This window comes from Corythoichthys intestinalis, chromosome 6, assembly GCF_030265065.1.
Source record: "Corythoichthys intestinalis isolate RoL2023-P3 chromosome 6, ASM3026506v1, whole genome shotgun sequence".
In the NCBI taxonomy this organism is placed as follows: domain Eukaryota; kingdom Metazoa; phylum Chordata; class Actinopteri; order Syngnathiformes; family Syngnathidae; genus Corythoichthys; species Corythoichthys intestinalis.
The window spans coordinates 52,320,660-52,337,100 of record NC_080400.1 but is presented as its reverse complement, the minus strand read 5'-3'; the positions used below and the strand labels follow the sequence as shown (position 1 = coordinate 52,337,100).

General features: G+C 40.6%; 1 protein-coding gene across 1 annotated transcript in view; it reads right to left on the bottom strand.

Annotated features, from left to right (window-relative positions):
• clpb (ClpB family mitochondrial disaggregase) overlaps positions 1 to 16,441 on the bottom strand; it is a 98,163-nt gene that overhangs the window by 37,956 nt on the left and 43,766 nt on the right. The window contains exons 6-7 of the mRNA XM_057838608.1: positions 8,832 to 8,929; positions 5,774 to 5,888 (exon numbers count right to left, since the gene is read on the bottom strand). Of these exons, the coding sequence (XP_057694591.1) occupies positions 5,774 to 5,888; positions 8,832 to 8,929 (213 nt within the window). The remainder of the gene's footprint in view (positions 1 to 5,773; positions 5,889 to 8,831; positions 8,930 to 16,441) is intronic.

Sequence of the window (16,441 nt, the reverse complement as noted above, 5' to 3'; positions counted from 1 at the left end):
TACGCGACTAAAAAAAAACAACAACAAAAAACGACTGGAGACAGAATGGCGGACGAGACTTCGGAGTCGCAAAGTCGAAATCGTATAAGTCGGGTACGTCGCAAACCGGGGACTACCTATATTTCTTACTAAAGTTGTCCTCCATTTTGTTGGTCTGAGCGGAATTGCAGATGTATTTCTTAACTTCTGGGTCAACCTTGGGACATAAAAACTTATGTTGGGATTAGGGCTGAACGATATTGGAAAAAGCTTCAATTTCGACTTTTTGGGGGGGTTGCGATTTATATTGCAATATTATAACTAGAAGAATTTTCACCAGATGACTTAAATAGCTCTGGGGAGACTTTGGTTGACTCGCAATGTCTTAGTTTTAGTGTATCGCATTCAGTATTTTCATTAGATTTTTTTTCCTGAGTTTACCCCTTTTCTTATTTATCCTTGTATTCTTAATTCTATATTATTTAAACAAATGATCATACAATATAAACATGCTATCTTAGTTTCTGTGATGTTTTATTATTGCATTACATATTTAAGGGGCTTCAAATTACTTTAATTGCATTTATTTATTTCTTATTTATTTAAGAATTGAAAGTGCACAAAAAAATGCAAAACTGCAATACATTATTGTATTCCTATAATACTGTTAATCCCAGCTAGGGGTTTATCTGTGAATGATTAAGTTTGCTGAATATAAAAGGGATACAGGAAGCCATGTCTCTGAGCACTTGCTGCTTTTATGAAGCAGACCAAAAGTTTACGTGTTCAAAATATAAAATATATACGGCGGAAAACACAGACAAGGCTGAAAAAGCAGTTTCTGCTCTTACACACCTCTTTGAAATAAACTGCTTTATTTTAAGCCAAAAGAACTGTTTTCTTTGATAGAACAATATGTCTATATGCTGCAATAGCAGATTCATGGCGCATTAAGCCCCCGAACTATTTTTAATTTGCTGGTTTTACCCTAGAAACACCCGTTTACAGACGTGGCGCAACCGCTTTTGTTTCAACCCAGCCATAGAAAGAAGCTTAGTAATTATATTTAGGGCCCGAGTACTAAGCGTGCGAAGGCCCTATTGTTTTGCAAAGGATTCCCCCCCCCCCCGGGCAAATGAAAACGGCCAATTTGGAGGCCTGAACATGCACGAAAAGTCACCAAAATTTGCACATACGTGCGGAAAATTGTAAATTTCGATAATTTTGCAACGTTGTAAAAAAATATAACAAAATGGCTCAGTGGCGCCCCCTTGAAATTTTAAAATTGGCCTATAACATTAGGGTCTGTCAGCGTAGAGCAATGAAATTTCGGGGGTCTATACCTTGTCCAAAACCGCTCCAAAAAAGCATTTACACCCATATTCCAAACCCAACAGGAAATCGGTTGTTTTGGATCAAAGATGAAATTTTTATCGATTTACAGGGTGCACCTTTGAGACCTTATCGCCGAGGGAGTTAGTTGGATCATCTTCAAAATTGGTGAGACTGTTCAGGAGACATATTAAATCTTAAGTTTTGAAAAAGGTGTGTTTTCATTCACGGGTCTGACCTGGGTGTGGTGCCAAAGTCGGCCATTTTTTCGGCAAAATGACAAATTCAGTAAATGACTAATAGTTCCTTGACAAAACGTTCAATCTTTTTCATATTTGGCATGTATGTGTGGTATCCCACCCTTAACACGAGTGCATTGAAATATTACCCATTAGGCCTAGCGCCCCCTAGTGAGAACAGGAAATGCCTTTTTTTACGAGACAGGTTCCTCCTCCAAGGGAAAAAAATCTGTTGACCTCAAACCTGCATCAGGGGAGCCTTAAGACCTGTGTTCAGGTGCCTGATGAAAAATATTGAGGTTTCGTTGAGGCGGAGGGGTCCAAACAGGAAAGTGAAAATGACCGTCAACAATTTGTCACGCACAAAACTTTGAACAGTCATAACTCAGCAGATATACAACTTATCTGCACGAAACTTCCCGTGCTTGTTGAGAGTCATACCCTGAAGGGTCTTGTAGGGGTAATTTGCATCAATTCTACAGTGCCAACTAGTGGCGACAGAATGGAGTTTTAAAAAAGGCCTTTGCTATTGGGTTTTTTCATCGTAGAGCAATGAAATTTGGGGAGTCCATACCTTATGCAAAACTGCTCCAAAAAGTCTCTTGCACCCATTTTCCAAATCCAACAGAAAATCGGGTATTTTGGATCGAATGTGAAATTTGTATCCATTTGTAGTACAGTTTACATTTGGAGGCCTGAACATGCACGAAAACTCACCAAATTTTGCACATACATGCGGCTTTGCGTGTATTTCGATAATCTTGTGACGTTACAAAAAAATGTAACAAAAGGGCTCAGTGGCGCCCCCTTGAACTTTTCAAAAAGGCCGTTCCTATTAGGTTTTTTTAACGTAGAGAAATGAAATTTGGGGAGTCGATACCTTGTGCAAAACTGCTCCAAAAAGTCTCTTGAACCCATATTCCAAACCCAACAGGAAATTGGGTATTTTGATCGAATGTGAAATTTTTATCAATTAACAGGGTGCACATTTGAGACCTTGTAACAGAGGGAGTTAGTTGGATCATCTTCAAAATTGGTGAGACTGTTCAGGAGACATAAGAGATCTAAAATTTTCAAAATGGTGCGTTTTTATTGACATGTCTGACCTGGGCGTGGACCTAAGTCGGCCATTTTTTCGGCAAAATGACAAATTCAGTAAAAGACTAATAGCTCCTTGACACAACGTTCAATCTTTTTCATATCTGGCATGTATGTGCGGGATCCCACCCTTAAAAAGAGTGCATTGAAAAATTACCCATTAGGCCAAGCGCCCCCTATTGGGAACAGAAAATGCCTTTTTTTACTAAACAGGCTCCTCCTCCAAGGAAAAAAAAATATATTCACCTGAAACCTGCATCAGGGGAGCCATAAGACATGTGTTCAGGTGCCTGATGAAAAATACTGAGGTTTGGTTGAAGCAGAAGAGTCCAACAGGAGAAGTGAAAATGACTGAAGCCATTTCGTCTCACCACAAATTTTGAACAGTCATAACTTCTACAACATATCTGCGCCAAACATCTCGTGCTTGTTGAGTCATACTCTGAAGGGTCCTGTGGGGCTCATTTGCATCAACCCTACAGCGCCAACTAGTGGCAATAGAAAGTCACTCATTTTTCTAATATATGTCCAGTTTTTTTCAGGTTGGTCATTATAGTTTCAAGACCTTTTGAAATATTTATTTTACGGCCCATGTCCACATGTCTCTGTCTGTTGCCGTGCCGACCCTTTATTCGCTCCTTTTTTGTAGTACTCTGTCCAATAAGGGTTTTTATCTCTTAGGTGTGAATTTAAAGAGGCAACGTTCAAGCATGTTAGGTTCTAATGAGATGATTAGGGAGGACGATCTGCCACCACCCTGACCTGCTCACTGTCCGAGTTGCGCTAGATTGCGAAGGCCCGTTCAGTCCTGCTTGCAGGCCTAGTTAATATTTGAAATGTCAGCCATTTTTAGCTTAGAATTATTAATTGATGTCTAATAGTGTATTTAGTTAAAAAAAAAAAAAAAAAACAACTTTAAAATATTATTCACTTGCATATTTCAAACTTTTAAACAAATTACGTCACAATAAAAAAAATGGTGTCTGTAAAAAGGTCACAGATATCTACCTCATAACTATCCGTTAATTGTATTTTTTTTTAATACTGTTGCATTTTCCCGGATATGTTAGATGATAAATAATCACTCCAAAAAAGATAAAAAATTATTAAAAAAAAAAAAAAAAACGTTTAAAAGGCTAAATATATGAAAAAGAAAATCTTGACCACCATCTCAAGTTTTTGGATCAAAAAGAGGTAAGCACGCGATAAGATCTCGTTGAAATCATGACGTCTTTAATTATGCTCTCGCGTGCTCTCACCTCCAGTTAGGATTTTGCTGTTGAATTTTTTTTTTTTTAAATGCCCTCCTTTTCAAAAAAATTTCTTCCCCCTGAAAATTGAGATTTTAAGCTTTCCAATGATGTATCACACATGCCTATAGGACAATTTTGAAATTTTGTCAAATTGGGGTTCTCAGAGCGGAACTTCAAGTCACCTGAATGTTTTCCACCATAGATATCCACAAATATAGTAATAATAATCACACATTCAAACGAGATAATTCGTTCAACAATATGTTTGTGGTTTTAGATTAGCAGTAGTGTGTAACTACACTGCATCAAAGTGAGAGCTCAACAGCCATATAAGAGAAACAACGTAATCTTGCATATGGTTCTAACTCGGCTGCTTTAGAGAAGAAAGTCAATGTGTGTATGCAATACTAAAGACAAGATGCGCTTGCTAATGGATTATCTGCTTGACTTTCATCCGAGTGGCTCTCTCCCTCTTCCTATCGTGTGTGCACGCACAAGTGTGTGTGTGTGTGTGTGTGTGTGTGTGTGTGTGTGCGCACATATTGGTGACTTTAATACATCTCTGGGATCAATAAGCTGTTCCCTTATCAATGTGGCCACGTCTTGTATGGCTTTCAGGACAATTTGCCATGATAACAGTGACCATTTATCACCTTCCCAAAGAGCCATGATTCACTCTAACTGCACAAAGCAAAGCCTGCAACCACACGTGATCTGGCCAGTGTAATATATTTTTTTTACACACTTGAGATCATGTCATTTTTAGGATTGACATTTGTTAACATTTAGCTGAGTGATAAATACGTATTTTGCTCTGCAGCTGATTCTAAAGCAAATGCACTTTCACTCCTTCCAACACATTAAGGTTGACAGTTTTTGCTTCCACCTTTGGGAGATACTTGATTAGCTTCCAAAATCTAAGCAGAAACAGCTGGAACATCATAAAAATAACACATAGCCGCTCTCCAACACACGCACACAAACACATACAGAAGTACACACGCGCACACACGGATCAATACCAGGCCTCTCTGGATAACTGGTGTAATATCAGCTCTTTACTGTCTGCTGTGTTATTGTGCTCTAACTCATCCTCCTTCCTCTTTGCAATAATCACTGCCTGCGCTGTCAATGTTCCTGTGGTCCATAAAAGACCTTGGGTGAGGTTGGTATGGAAGAACTTCACTGGAAACTGAGCTCAGCACCATCAAATCAAGCATCAGATTTTTATCATGACTACAAGAGGAAATGAGACAAAGCTTGTTTTCCCAAAAGGAACAAAACTGCCAGAACTTTACATCCAGAAAGCATTGTGGAAAATTAAAATAATTTGGTTCATATAGTGTGCTTTGCTTCCGCCCCCCACCTATCATTTAGCCCTGACCTTGAGTGTATCACAACACCGATGGAAAGAATTTCGGGGTACAATGGAGGTGATGGTGGTGAAGTGAACGTAAAAAAGGCAGAAGGGGGAAGGAGTGGTTGTGATGGAGATGGAGGATAGAGGAGAGAAAAGCCAAATGGGGGAGGATGGGGGAGTCTGTAGTATGTCTCCTCTCTCAGTAATCGCGTTAACTGGCGGCTCCGAGCCTGGCCTCCTTCAGCTGTCTCACACACAGATACACACAGCACCTGTGTACCATGTCTGACAGACAGCACATTCATCACAATTAACCAATTACGGCATCCACCAGGCTGTCTGAACCCGCCTCCTGCTTGAGGACAGCCAGGCAGGAAAAAAGAAAAGAGAACAAACAAAACAAAGGGAACAAATACTGCCTGAGAGCAAGTGTTTGATAAGTTCTAAGCTACAAATAATTCTCCTTATCAATAAGCAGTCAAGCTTCTGTGACCTGCACACACGCAGTTTACCTGAAGCCACAGTATTGATGGCCCCTTCCTGTCCAATGATGTGCTCCTTCAGCCTCCTCTCCAGGGGGAACCTCCTTCTCTCCTCCGCCTCTCGCTTTGCCTGCGCCTCCTGGAACTAAATAAAAGAACAAATTCATCTGACTATTTCAACATTTTTTTTGGCACAGTCAGGGATGAGGGTACTGCTTTCCAGAGTGCAAAATTTGCACTTTTATTTACATGCTGATTAAAACTAAAATTGATATGCTGATTCTAAAATCGTATTTTTTTTTTTTTTTTAAATAGACAAGTTTCTGAGGTACTTCCGCATTTTTGCCCGCGACTTCCGTTTTAAACTTTCTCCAACCAAAACAACAGAGGAGCTGGAGTGGCACCACTCTTCAAAGTCCCTCAAAAAAGGAAATTTGGAAATACCGCATCCATCTTCCATCACCACGATATGGGCGGACAACATGTTTATGAAGGTAGATGTGGAACCAAGCCCGTGCCACCACAAAAAAATGGGTGTTTATGTTGCCATGTAACCGCTGTGTTATGGAAGGTACAGTGTATCACAAAAATGAGTACACTCGCATTTCTGCACATATTTAAGTATATCTTTTCATGGGACAACACTGACAAAATGACACTTTGACACAATTACAGTAGTCTGTGTGCAGCTTATACGTATAATAGACTTCATTTATTTTCTCCTCAAAATACAGCCATTAATATCTACAGGGTGACCCAAAAAAAGGTTTACACTCAGTTGACTGCTTGTTTAAAAGCCATTGAAACATATCTAAATAGGTTGTCATGCTTAAGTGATTCATTAAGGTCACTCAATGGAGCTGGTCATCTCTCGTCTCTACAATTCCTGTGCTTCTGCTGAAAATGAAGAAAACTTTAGCTGTACCTGAATTGCTGCGTGCCGGTCTGACACCTACTGAGATTGCAGCAAATCTGAGAATATCCAGATGTGCAGTCTACAAAGTTAAAAAGAAGCTGAAAGATACTGGAACAGCCTCACGAAAACCTGGGTCTGGAAAACCCGATCTGTGCGGACCAAAAATTTGATTGACAAGGTGATATGTGGCCACCCCAGAGTCCAGATCTCAATCCCCTGGATTATAGCATATGGGCAACTGTGGAGGACAGTGCCTGTAAGAAGCCACAAACTTCTGTGGCAGCTTTGGAGAGGTCCATTGTTAGATCTTGGGAAAAGATGACAGCATCCTACATAAAGAAGACCTGTCAAGCGTTCCGCAGGCGCCTGGAGGCTGTTGTGACACTTCAGGGAGGACACATTGAAAAATAGAGTGTACTGTACATGTTCTTTACAATAATGTATAATTTGTGATTAAATTCTAATTCTAAGCTGAATAAACATGGCATTTAAGTTGTATTATGCAGTGTAAACTTTTTTTTGGGTCACCCTGTAAACCCCTGGCAACAAAAGTAAGTACACCCCTTAGAAACTATGTCCCTAAATGTCCAAATTGAGTACTGCTTGTCATTTTCCCTCCAAAATGTCATGTGACTCGTTAGTGTTACTAGGTCCAGGTGTGCATAGGGAGCAGGTGGGTTCAAATTTGTAGTGCAGCTCTCACACTCTCTCATACTGGTCACTGAAAGTTCCAACCTGGCACCACATGGCAAAGAACTCTCTGAGGATCTTAAATGACGTATTGTTGCGCTACATGAAGATGGCCAAGGCTACAAGAAGATTGCCAACACCCTGAAACTGAGCTGCAGCACAGTGTCTCGCATTTCTGCAGATATTTAAGCATCTTATCATGGGACAACAGTGACAAAATGACACTTTGACACAATGAAAAGTAGTCTGTGTGCAGCTTATATAATAGAGTTCATTTTTTCCCCCTCAAAATAACTCAAAATATAGCCATTAATATATAAATCCCTGGCAAACAAGAGTACACCTGTTAGTAAATATGTACATCCTTAAATGTCCAAATTGACTACTGCTTGTCATTTTCCCTCCAAAATGTCATGTGGCTCGCTGCACAGATTGAAGAGGTGGGGGGTCTGCCTGTTGGTGCTCAGACCATACGCTGCACTCTACATCAAATTGGTGTGCATGGCTGTCACCCCAGAAGGGTGCCACTTCTGAAGACGGTACACAAGAAAGCCCGCAAACAGTTTGCTGAAGATATGACAACAAAGCACATGGATTACTGGAACCATGTCCTATGGTCTGATGAGACGGGCAGGCTTTCTTGTGTACCGTCTGAGGTACACAAGAGTTGATTTCAACAAATTCCGTGCAGTTTGTCAGTTATTTATTAGTTTCAGGGCTCTGGAGTCGCTAAGGTAGCGTGAGTCAATGGTGGTTGAAATCAATTCCATCGTCTAATTAAACCCCCGCTAACTGGAAGATTAAGCCTTATGTGAAAAATTCAATTCCATGCGATGACATTTTTCTGTTGTCATACTTATGTTGAGGCAGTTAAGGGAGAAAAAATGGTAAAAAGTAACTGATTAATTACCTTCCTAAGTAACTTAGCTACTTTGATAATAAAGTAATCAGTAGGCGTAATCAGTAATCAGTAATTAAATTACTTTTTCAAGTAATCTGTGACAACAATGGTCTTACTGTTGTAAATAGACAAGAGTATCTTATAATAATGTTGAATGTCAAACTTTTTTTAAATAAATCATGAATGACACCCATTTTGGAACTGCCCAATATAGATTTGTCAAAAGATATTAAATTGAGAAAATTTTACACAGTTTCAATAGAGACCATGTATAGTGTATTCTGTATTGATTTCTGACATTTTAACTCAAGAACAGGTTTTAACCCCAGTTAACCTCTACCAGCTTTCACATCACTGGTATTCCACAGCAGCTGTCACTCATGCAAAGACCTCCTGAAGAGTGTTTGTGTGAGAGGCTGCGTGATGCATGTCAATGAAACAGATGAGCTGACCAGGAAACAGACATTTGTACATATTCAAGCAAATGTTGTTCTAATTGCCTGCACATTCTGCCCAGCTGCACTAGATCAGCATGTGTGTGTGTGTGTGTGTGCGTGTGTGTGAAGATGAGTGTGTCTTACCTTGCCCTCCCACTCCTGCAGAAGTGCGCTTACTTCACCTTCTTTGGCATAGGCTCGTGCAGTGTGTCCCAAACCGTTGGCCTGCAGAGGGTTTGCACCTGTAAAAAAAAAACAAAACAAAACAACACAAAATAAAGAGTGTAAATTTTGCCTGTACCCATACGCACAAACATTTAGCTAGAACCCCAGCTGCAGGTTCAGAAATAAAAAGTTAGCTAAGGGGTCACGCAGGTTAAGGGGTCACAGAGGCTAACGGCAGTGAAGCAGACGGGCAATGCAATGACCTAACAGGGGGGCTTCATATCTGCAACACGTGCATGTGACACACACTGTCCCCAACATCTGAACACGGTCGTTACACTGCGGGTTCGTTGCAGGTTGGGGGTTCAATATTGTATAAAGAACACACACGTGCACATAGGAGCAGACGTCATGCAGAGGAAGAGTTTGGTTTGGTTAAAACAGCTTGATAGAAAGGCACATGTGATGACACAGCAAGTCTGAAGTGTGCCATTGTCAATGAGGATTGTTAGCTGTGCCTTCTGCCCTGAACAGAACCAACACAATTCCTCCAACTCAATCGATTTTTTGCAGGTGCACGTCAGGCTATGGCGTAGGGTCGTAAAACGGGTCTGCGTTAACAACGTAGTTCCGCCATCACCGCAATGCAGAAGCATAAATCAGCCTTAAGGTGCGTACGACACGAGAAAAAAAAAGTCAAATATGATTATTGTGTGAATTAGAATCATATTTTGAGACGATTTGACTATATACAACAATTTAGCAAAGCGCAGATTACGAGAAATTAGTCTTTTAATCTGCCGGTTAGCCACGTCTACCATTATAGTGCTCTAGCGTCCCTAACAGGTGGATGACGTCAGCGGAGTCACGATTTCATCTGATTTAGTATGCAGCCCATAGAGGGGGAATTATTCACAACGAGGAAAACGCAACCAAGAGACACGCAAAATGTCATTGTTTCAGTCTCTCTACTCCAATATTTTTACAGGATAGTCTTTTTATCCAAGTATTTTCCCCAGTAGCTAAATAAATGGCTTGAGAAGGACCAGTCAGCCAGTTGAGGGGGAATTATTCAGAACGAGAAAAATGTGACAAAGAGAGCCGCAAAATGTCATTGTTTCAGTCTCTCTACTCCAATATTTTTACAGGATATTCTTTTTATCCAAGTATTTTTCCCCAATAGCTAAATAAATGGCTTGAGAAGGACCAGTCAGCCCATTGTGGGGGCATTATTTGGAACGAGAAAAACGTGACGAAGACAGCCGCAAAATGTCATGGTTTCAGTCTCTCTAGTCCAATATTTTTACAGGATATTATTTTTTATCCAAGTATTTTTCCCCGATAGCTAAATAAATGGCATGGTCATGACAAATAACAGTCTTGTGCTAAATGGAATATGAAATAATAAAAATGCATTTATTCAACATAACATAGCAAAATTACTCCATAATGGTCAAAACTGTAAACTTCACCTTTACTGTCGCACCTCCCGAACGATATTTTATGCCACCTAAATTGGGCTTATGTCATTTCCCTCCCCCGGCTTCGGAGAATAAACAAACCAAGAGGCGTGACAGGTAGCCGAAATGCTAACCCGAACCGAGTGATGTTTCAAAGTCTTCGAAGCGGAATAATCACACATAACTAGCCCGGATCATTTCACATGTCGATTGTCTTTGCCGATCGGCAAACCGCCTGACGGAGAGCAATTTACAGCTCGTTCCCCTGCTACTATGGACAGGAGAGCTCGCGAGGAAGCAGTTGGACAATGACCGCTGAACACTCGTACATGCCAATCCATGATCAAACGTAAGTAGTCCTTTATTTAAAGAAAGTCTGTAGTGTTTACTTTGCAATCGCTGTATTTGCGGCTATCTTTAACTCAAAGTTGCAATTTCTGATCAGTCCGAAAATTTGACAGAACACCGGGCACTTGAAGAGGAGAATAAGCCGAGTATACTAGTAGTGCTCTCCCAGCGGGGGGATGTTCGACAAGCCGCCGGTCGTCGGCCAAGGGGACAAGGAGCATGTCACAAAATGCAAGCCACCTACATATTAAAATGATCCCAGTATTTGACATAATACAAAACACGATGTTTGATCACTTCCTCGTAAGTCCCATGGTCCCACAGTAGTAGGGCTTGTTTTGGCCAATATCCACCAGTGAATGGGAACCTTTTGAAACCCCAAAAAGGCGCACACGCCTTTCCCTCCTACAGCAAGATTTTTCTGCAGCCGTTTGGCTGGCGTGACGTGAAAAATAAACGTATTAATCTGCAAAATCAGCTGAATCCTTAGTCCTTCTCATACAACAGTACGGCTGTATAGTGAAGAGGACTCCTTCCTCCGTACACGTCACAGCGCCCTCTTTCTCAACTCGAGACTGTTGCCAGAAGTCACTCATTTTCATGGCGCGGGATTCAAAAAACTAAATAAATATAGCGATCGCTTCCACACACATCCAAGCGGTCCATTTCATTCAGGTGCATAAAATACCACGTGTATTATGAAATAAACATGCTTTTCGTGTCGCAGGCACTTTAAATCCATGCTGAATTTCATGCTGTCAGTAAATAATTGGTTCATTTGATTATATAATTGTTGTCTATACACTGCTGGCCAAAAGTATTGGCACCCCTGCAATTCTGTCGGATAATGCTCAATTTCTTCCAGAAAATGATTGCAATTACAAATGCTTTGATAGTAATATTTTCATTTTTTTTTTGTTTGCAATGAAAAAACACAAAAGAGAATGGGGAAAAAAAATCATTATAATTTTACACAAAACTCCAAAAATGGGCCTAACAAAAGTATTGGCACCCTCAGCCTAATACTTGGTAGCACAAACTTTAGACAAAATAACTGCGAATAACTGCTTCCGGCATCCATCAACGAGTTTCTTACAATGCTCTGCTGGAATTTTATACCATTCTTCTTTGGCCAACTGCTCCAGGGGATGCCTTCTCCAAACTGCCATTTTCAGATCTCTCCACAGGTGTTCTATGGTATTCAGGTCTGGACTTATTGCTGGCCACTTTAGAAGTCCCCAGTGCCCTCTCTCAAACCACTTTGTAGTGGTTTTTGAAGTATGTTTTAGGTCATTGTCCTGCTGGAAGACCCATGACCTCTTATGAAGACCCAGCTTTCTCACACTGGGCCCTACATTATGCTGCAAAATTTGTTGGTAGTCTTCCGACTTCATCATGCCATGCACACGGTCAAGAAGTCCAGGGCCACAGGCACCAAAGCAACCCCAAAACATCAGGGAACCTCCGCCATGTTTGACTGTGGGGACCGTGTTCTTTTTTTTGAAGGCCTCATTTTTTCCCATTTAACTCTATATTGATGCCTTTTCCCAAAAAGCTCTACTTTTGTGTCATCTGACCAGAGAACATTCTTCCAAAACGTTTTTGGCTTTCTCAGGTAAATTTTTGCAAACTCCAGCTCGGTTTTTCCTATGTCTCTGGGTCAGAAGTGGGGGTCTTCCTGGGTATCCTACTATAGAATCCCTTTTCATTCAGACGCTGACAGACAGTACGGGTAGACACTGTTGTACCCTCGGACTGTAGGACAGCTTGACTAGTTTGTTAGTCGAGGTTCTTTATCCGCCATCTGAACAATCTTTTGTTGACATCGCTCATCATTTTTTCTTTTCCGTCCACATCTAGGGAGATTAGCCACAATGCCAGGGGCTTTACACTTATTGATGACACCGTGCACGATAGACACAGGAACATTCAGGTCTTTGGAGCCTCGAGATTACCCATGCTTCCTCACAATTTTGCTTCTCAAGTCCTAAGACAGTTCTTTGGTCTTCTTTCATTTCTCCATAATCAATGTGGTACAAAGACACAGGACAGAGGTTGAGTCAACTTTAATCCATTTTAACTGGCTGCAAGTTTTATTTAGTCATTGCCACCGCCTGTTGTGTGCCACAGGTAAGTAACAGGTGATGTTAATTACACAAATTAGAGAAGCATCACACACATGATTTTTCAAAGGGTGCCAATACTTTTGTCCGGCCCATTTTTGGAGTTTTGTGTAAAATTATATTGATCTATTTTTTTTCCCATTCTCTTTTATGTTTTTTCATTGCAAGCAAAGTAAATGAAAATATTACTACCAAGGCATTTGTAATTGCAATCAAGGGGTGCCAATACTATTGGCCAGCAGTGTAAGTGTTGGGCCAGCAGATGGTTTTTCGTTATAGCAACCCGATTTCTATTTTGTCATAGTTCAAGAGTAAATAGCTTGTAGGACTAACAAGTCCAAAATACAGTTTTTTCCCTAGAAGCGTGGTGCAACACAAGGCAAGATTCCATGTATGTTCGAAATATAAAGTTGCATTTTTTTCTTAGTTTGGCTGGGCCTGCAACTTGTTTTTGTTTCCCCACACTGACAGCCGCAAGCAAGCAGCTGTAGGTGTGCCCTCTAAACTTCCAGAGTTGGCGCGGTTGTTTCATTTCATTTATTTATTTGATCGGGAGAATTCACATTAACTAATATATTAGTAAAAAAAAATCAGTATATAGAAGTGATAAAAAGATGAAGACTTGAAGGATTTGGGAGTGAGATTGAGACCTATGTGAACATGTTGTGTTGTTTAGGCTATGGTAACAGTATATAAATAACTTAAAATGTTACATTGACAGACACCTCTAATTGTGATGTTCTCCATGTTATTCTCATTAGCACAATGTATGTTTGTTCTTGTTTTGGGTCACTGTCATGTTGCAGGGCCCAGTTTCTCTTCAGCTTTAATATTTTCACAGATGATCTCACATGTTCCTCAAGCAGCCTCTGATACAAGATAGGATTCATGGTGGATTCAATGATGGTGAGCTGCCAGGTCCTACTACAAAAAGCCAAACATGACACTTCCACCTCCATGCTTCACAGTTGGTACGAGGTTCTTTTCCTGGAATGCTGTAGAGGGTTTATGGCAAACATGTCCTCTGTTCCGGTGTCCAAATAATTCAATTTTTGATTCATCTGTCCAAAGAACATTATTCCAAAAGTCCTGGTCTTCTGTCTGTAGTCACTCTGGCAAACTTCAGTCTGGCCTTCATGTTCTTCTTGGAGAGCAAAGGTTTCCTCCTTGCACACCTCCCATGAATGGTAAAGTTTTGAAGTCTCTTTCTGGTTGTAGATGCATGCACTTTCACATCAACAGGAGCAAGAGCCTGCTGTAGGTCCAGTGATGACATTTGAGGGTTTTTGGAGAATTCTTTTCGCATCTTGCGGTCTGCTCTCTGGGTGAACTTGCTTGGACGGCCATACCTGGGCATGTTGCTGGGCATGTTGGCAGTTGTTTTGAATGTCCTCCACTGGTAGACTATTTTTCAGGCAATGGAATGGCTGATTTTATATTCTTTTGAGATCTTTGCAAATCCTTTACCAGACTGATAAGTGTCTCCAATCTTCTTTCTGAAAGTCTCAGACAGCATCTTTGATCCCACCATAGTGTTTTCTCTTATTTCAACAGTTAGGGGCACACCAAACTAAATGTGAGGTTTAAATAAGCCAAGCCTCCTTCAAAACACTGGGTAATGATGTTCTTATAATGTGCACCTGATGTGATACCCCTGTGTGTGATTTCTGCTGTGATTTTTAAGTGGGATTGCATGTGAGGGTGTCCTAATTTATTTAACAGAAATTGCATTTGTTTAAAATTACATTTTACCAAAAGTTATAAAAAATATTTTTCTCAGTTTTGTTTAGTTCTATTACTTGAATCTCTCCGGATTGTTAAAATTGATGTATAAATATCAATATGACCAAATATGTTAGAAAAAACACAGGCTTCCATAGGGTGTCCTCATTTTTTCATATGACTGTATATTAAAATTCAAATCAAGTTATTTACCCACATAAAAATCTTAAATTCTGAAAAGCTGGTCAAATTTGTGAGAACATTATCAAATAAAATTAGGAAGAGGAGCTCATACTCAAATGATGAAATGTAAAGACCAAGATGATATGCTAAAGTTCCTAATTACAGTACGTAATAGTCCACCAAAGCACATGGGGCATTAGTAGGAATCAGATGAATACGCTACAATCAAACATTCTCAGTGTGCGCAATCAATACAGATGGCTGGCACTCCTGTTTGTCCCAGCGTCAACCGCAGAGACTAATAATGACATCGATAAACCCCTAAAAATTGTGACCTGCTCATGAGGCTATTGATTTTAACAGTAATACACTGGCGCACCTCACCAAAAACATGAGGGAGGAAAGCAATAAAATGGGTGCACATGCACACACACAACATAATAAATAGCATCATTTAAGGCTTTAATATCAGGACAACCCTCTGGGCCATAGCACTTTATAACTGGATCAACACTAACGACACACTCACAAGCGCACCCAGCTCTAGTCAAACACACACACTTGCATACACAGGATCCCTTCATTAGGAGTGCTTTAGTTATGCCTATTAGGGGGCCTTCCCCTTTCCTATTTCCGCCGCCTTCTCTTTCACAGCAGCTGGCAGGAGAGAGCCCCTGCTGGTCTTTGTGCGTGCATTCGTGTGTGCGTCTCTGAGCACGTGTCCCTGCTTTGGCTGACCACCATCAACGGAGACGTCCATTACGGAGTGCCCCGTGGCAGCGGGCCTGATGTGGAGCCTGGGGAAAAACCTGAGAGCCTCTGCAGGTAGGGAAAGGGACTTGTGGGGTGGAAGGGGCCTGAGGGTGAAGCCAGGAGACTGTGATGGATGGAGATGCAAGCACAGGGCCGACTAAGGGCAAAAGAGCAAACCCAAGGCTACTAGGGTAGGGTGGACTCACACTAACACAGGGGAAATAACAAGGTATGGGATACACACAGTGTACATACAGTGCATGATGGCACACACACCAAAATGTCCTGAAGGTGTGGTTTCATAAGTTTATTTTGTGTGTGATGGTGTCACAAAGAGGGAAATGATGAAAGAAGGATTATAAAACTTGCTTTCAAAGTTAAAATAAATATCTAAATTTGAGACAAAAGAAGTACCGCTATTTTTGCAAACCTGTTTCATAAAAATATATATATATATATATACCAAGTACCGGTATATAAAATAAAGCATTATACTCTGTACAGAAAAAAAATCAGCTTGTTTTTTCACGAAACCTAGCCCTGCTCAGTTGCCAACTGCCAATCAAACTCCACTACATCTAGCAACATTCTTACACATGTTTGAGCCACACAAATATAACCGCTAAAAGCCTAAAGTGGTTCGACTCTAACCCATCAGGTCGTTGCAGGCTCAACAGTCAATCAAGAATACATGAACTTTTACACACACACAAAACATTTCCTGATTTTGAGACTAAATGAGACCAGAAACTCAAAACGTTTCCCTGTTGTAGCTTGTTGTTCTGTGTAACTATTTTTTTGTGACGATCCACTCCAGTTTCTTACTGTGCATTGCTTGGTGTGCAACACATTGATGCAGTGTTGTTTTCGTCAACAATGACAAAAACGGAAATATTTCGTCGACGAATAATTTTTTCATGACGATGTCCCGATGATGAGCTAAAAACGTGGCTTGGGAGACGAGAACATGATGAGACAAATGGCAGTTTGAGACGCCAAT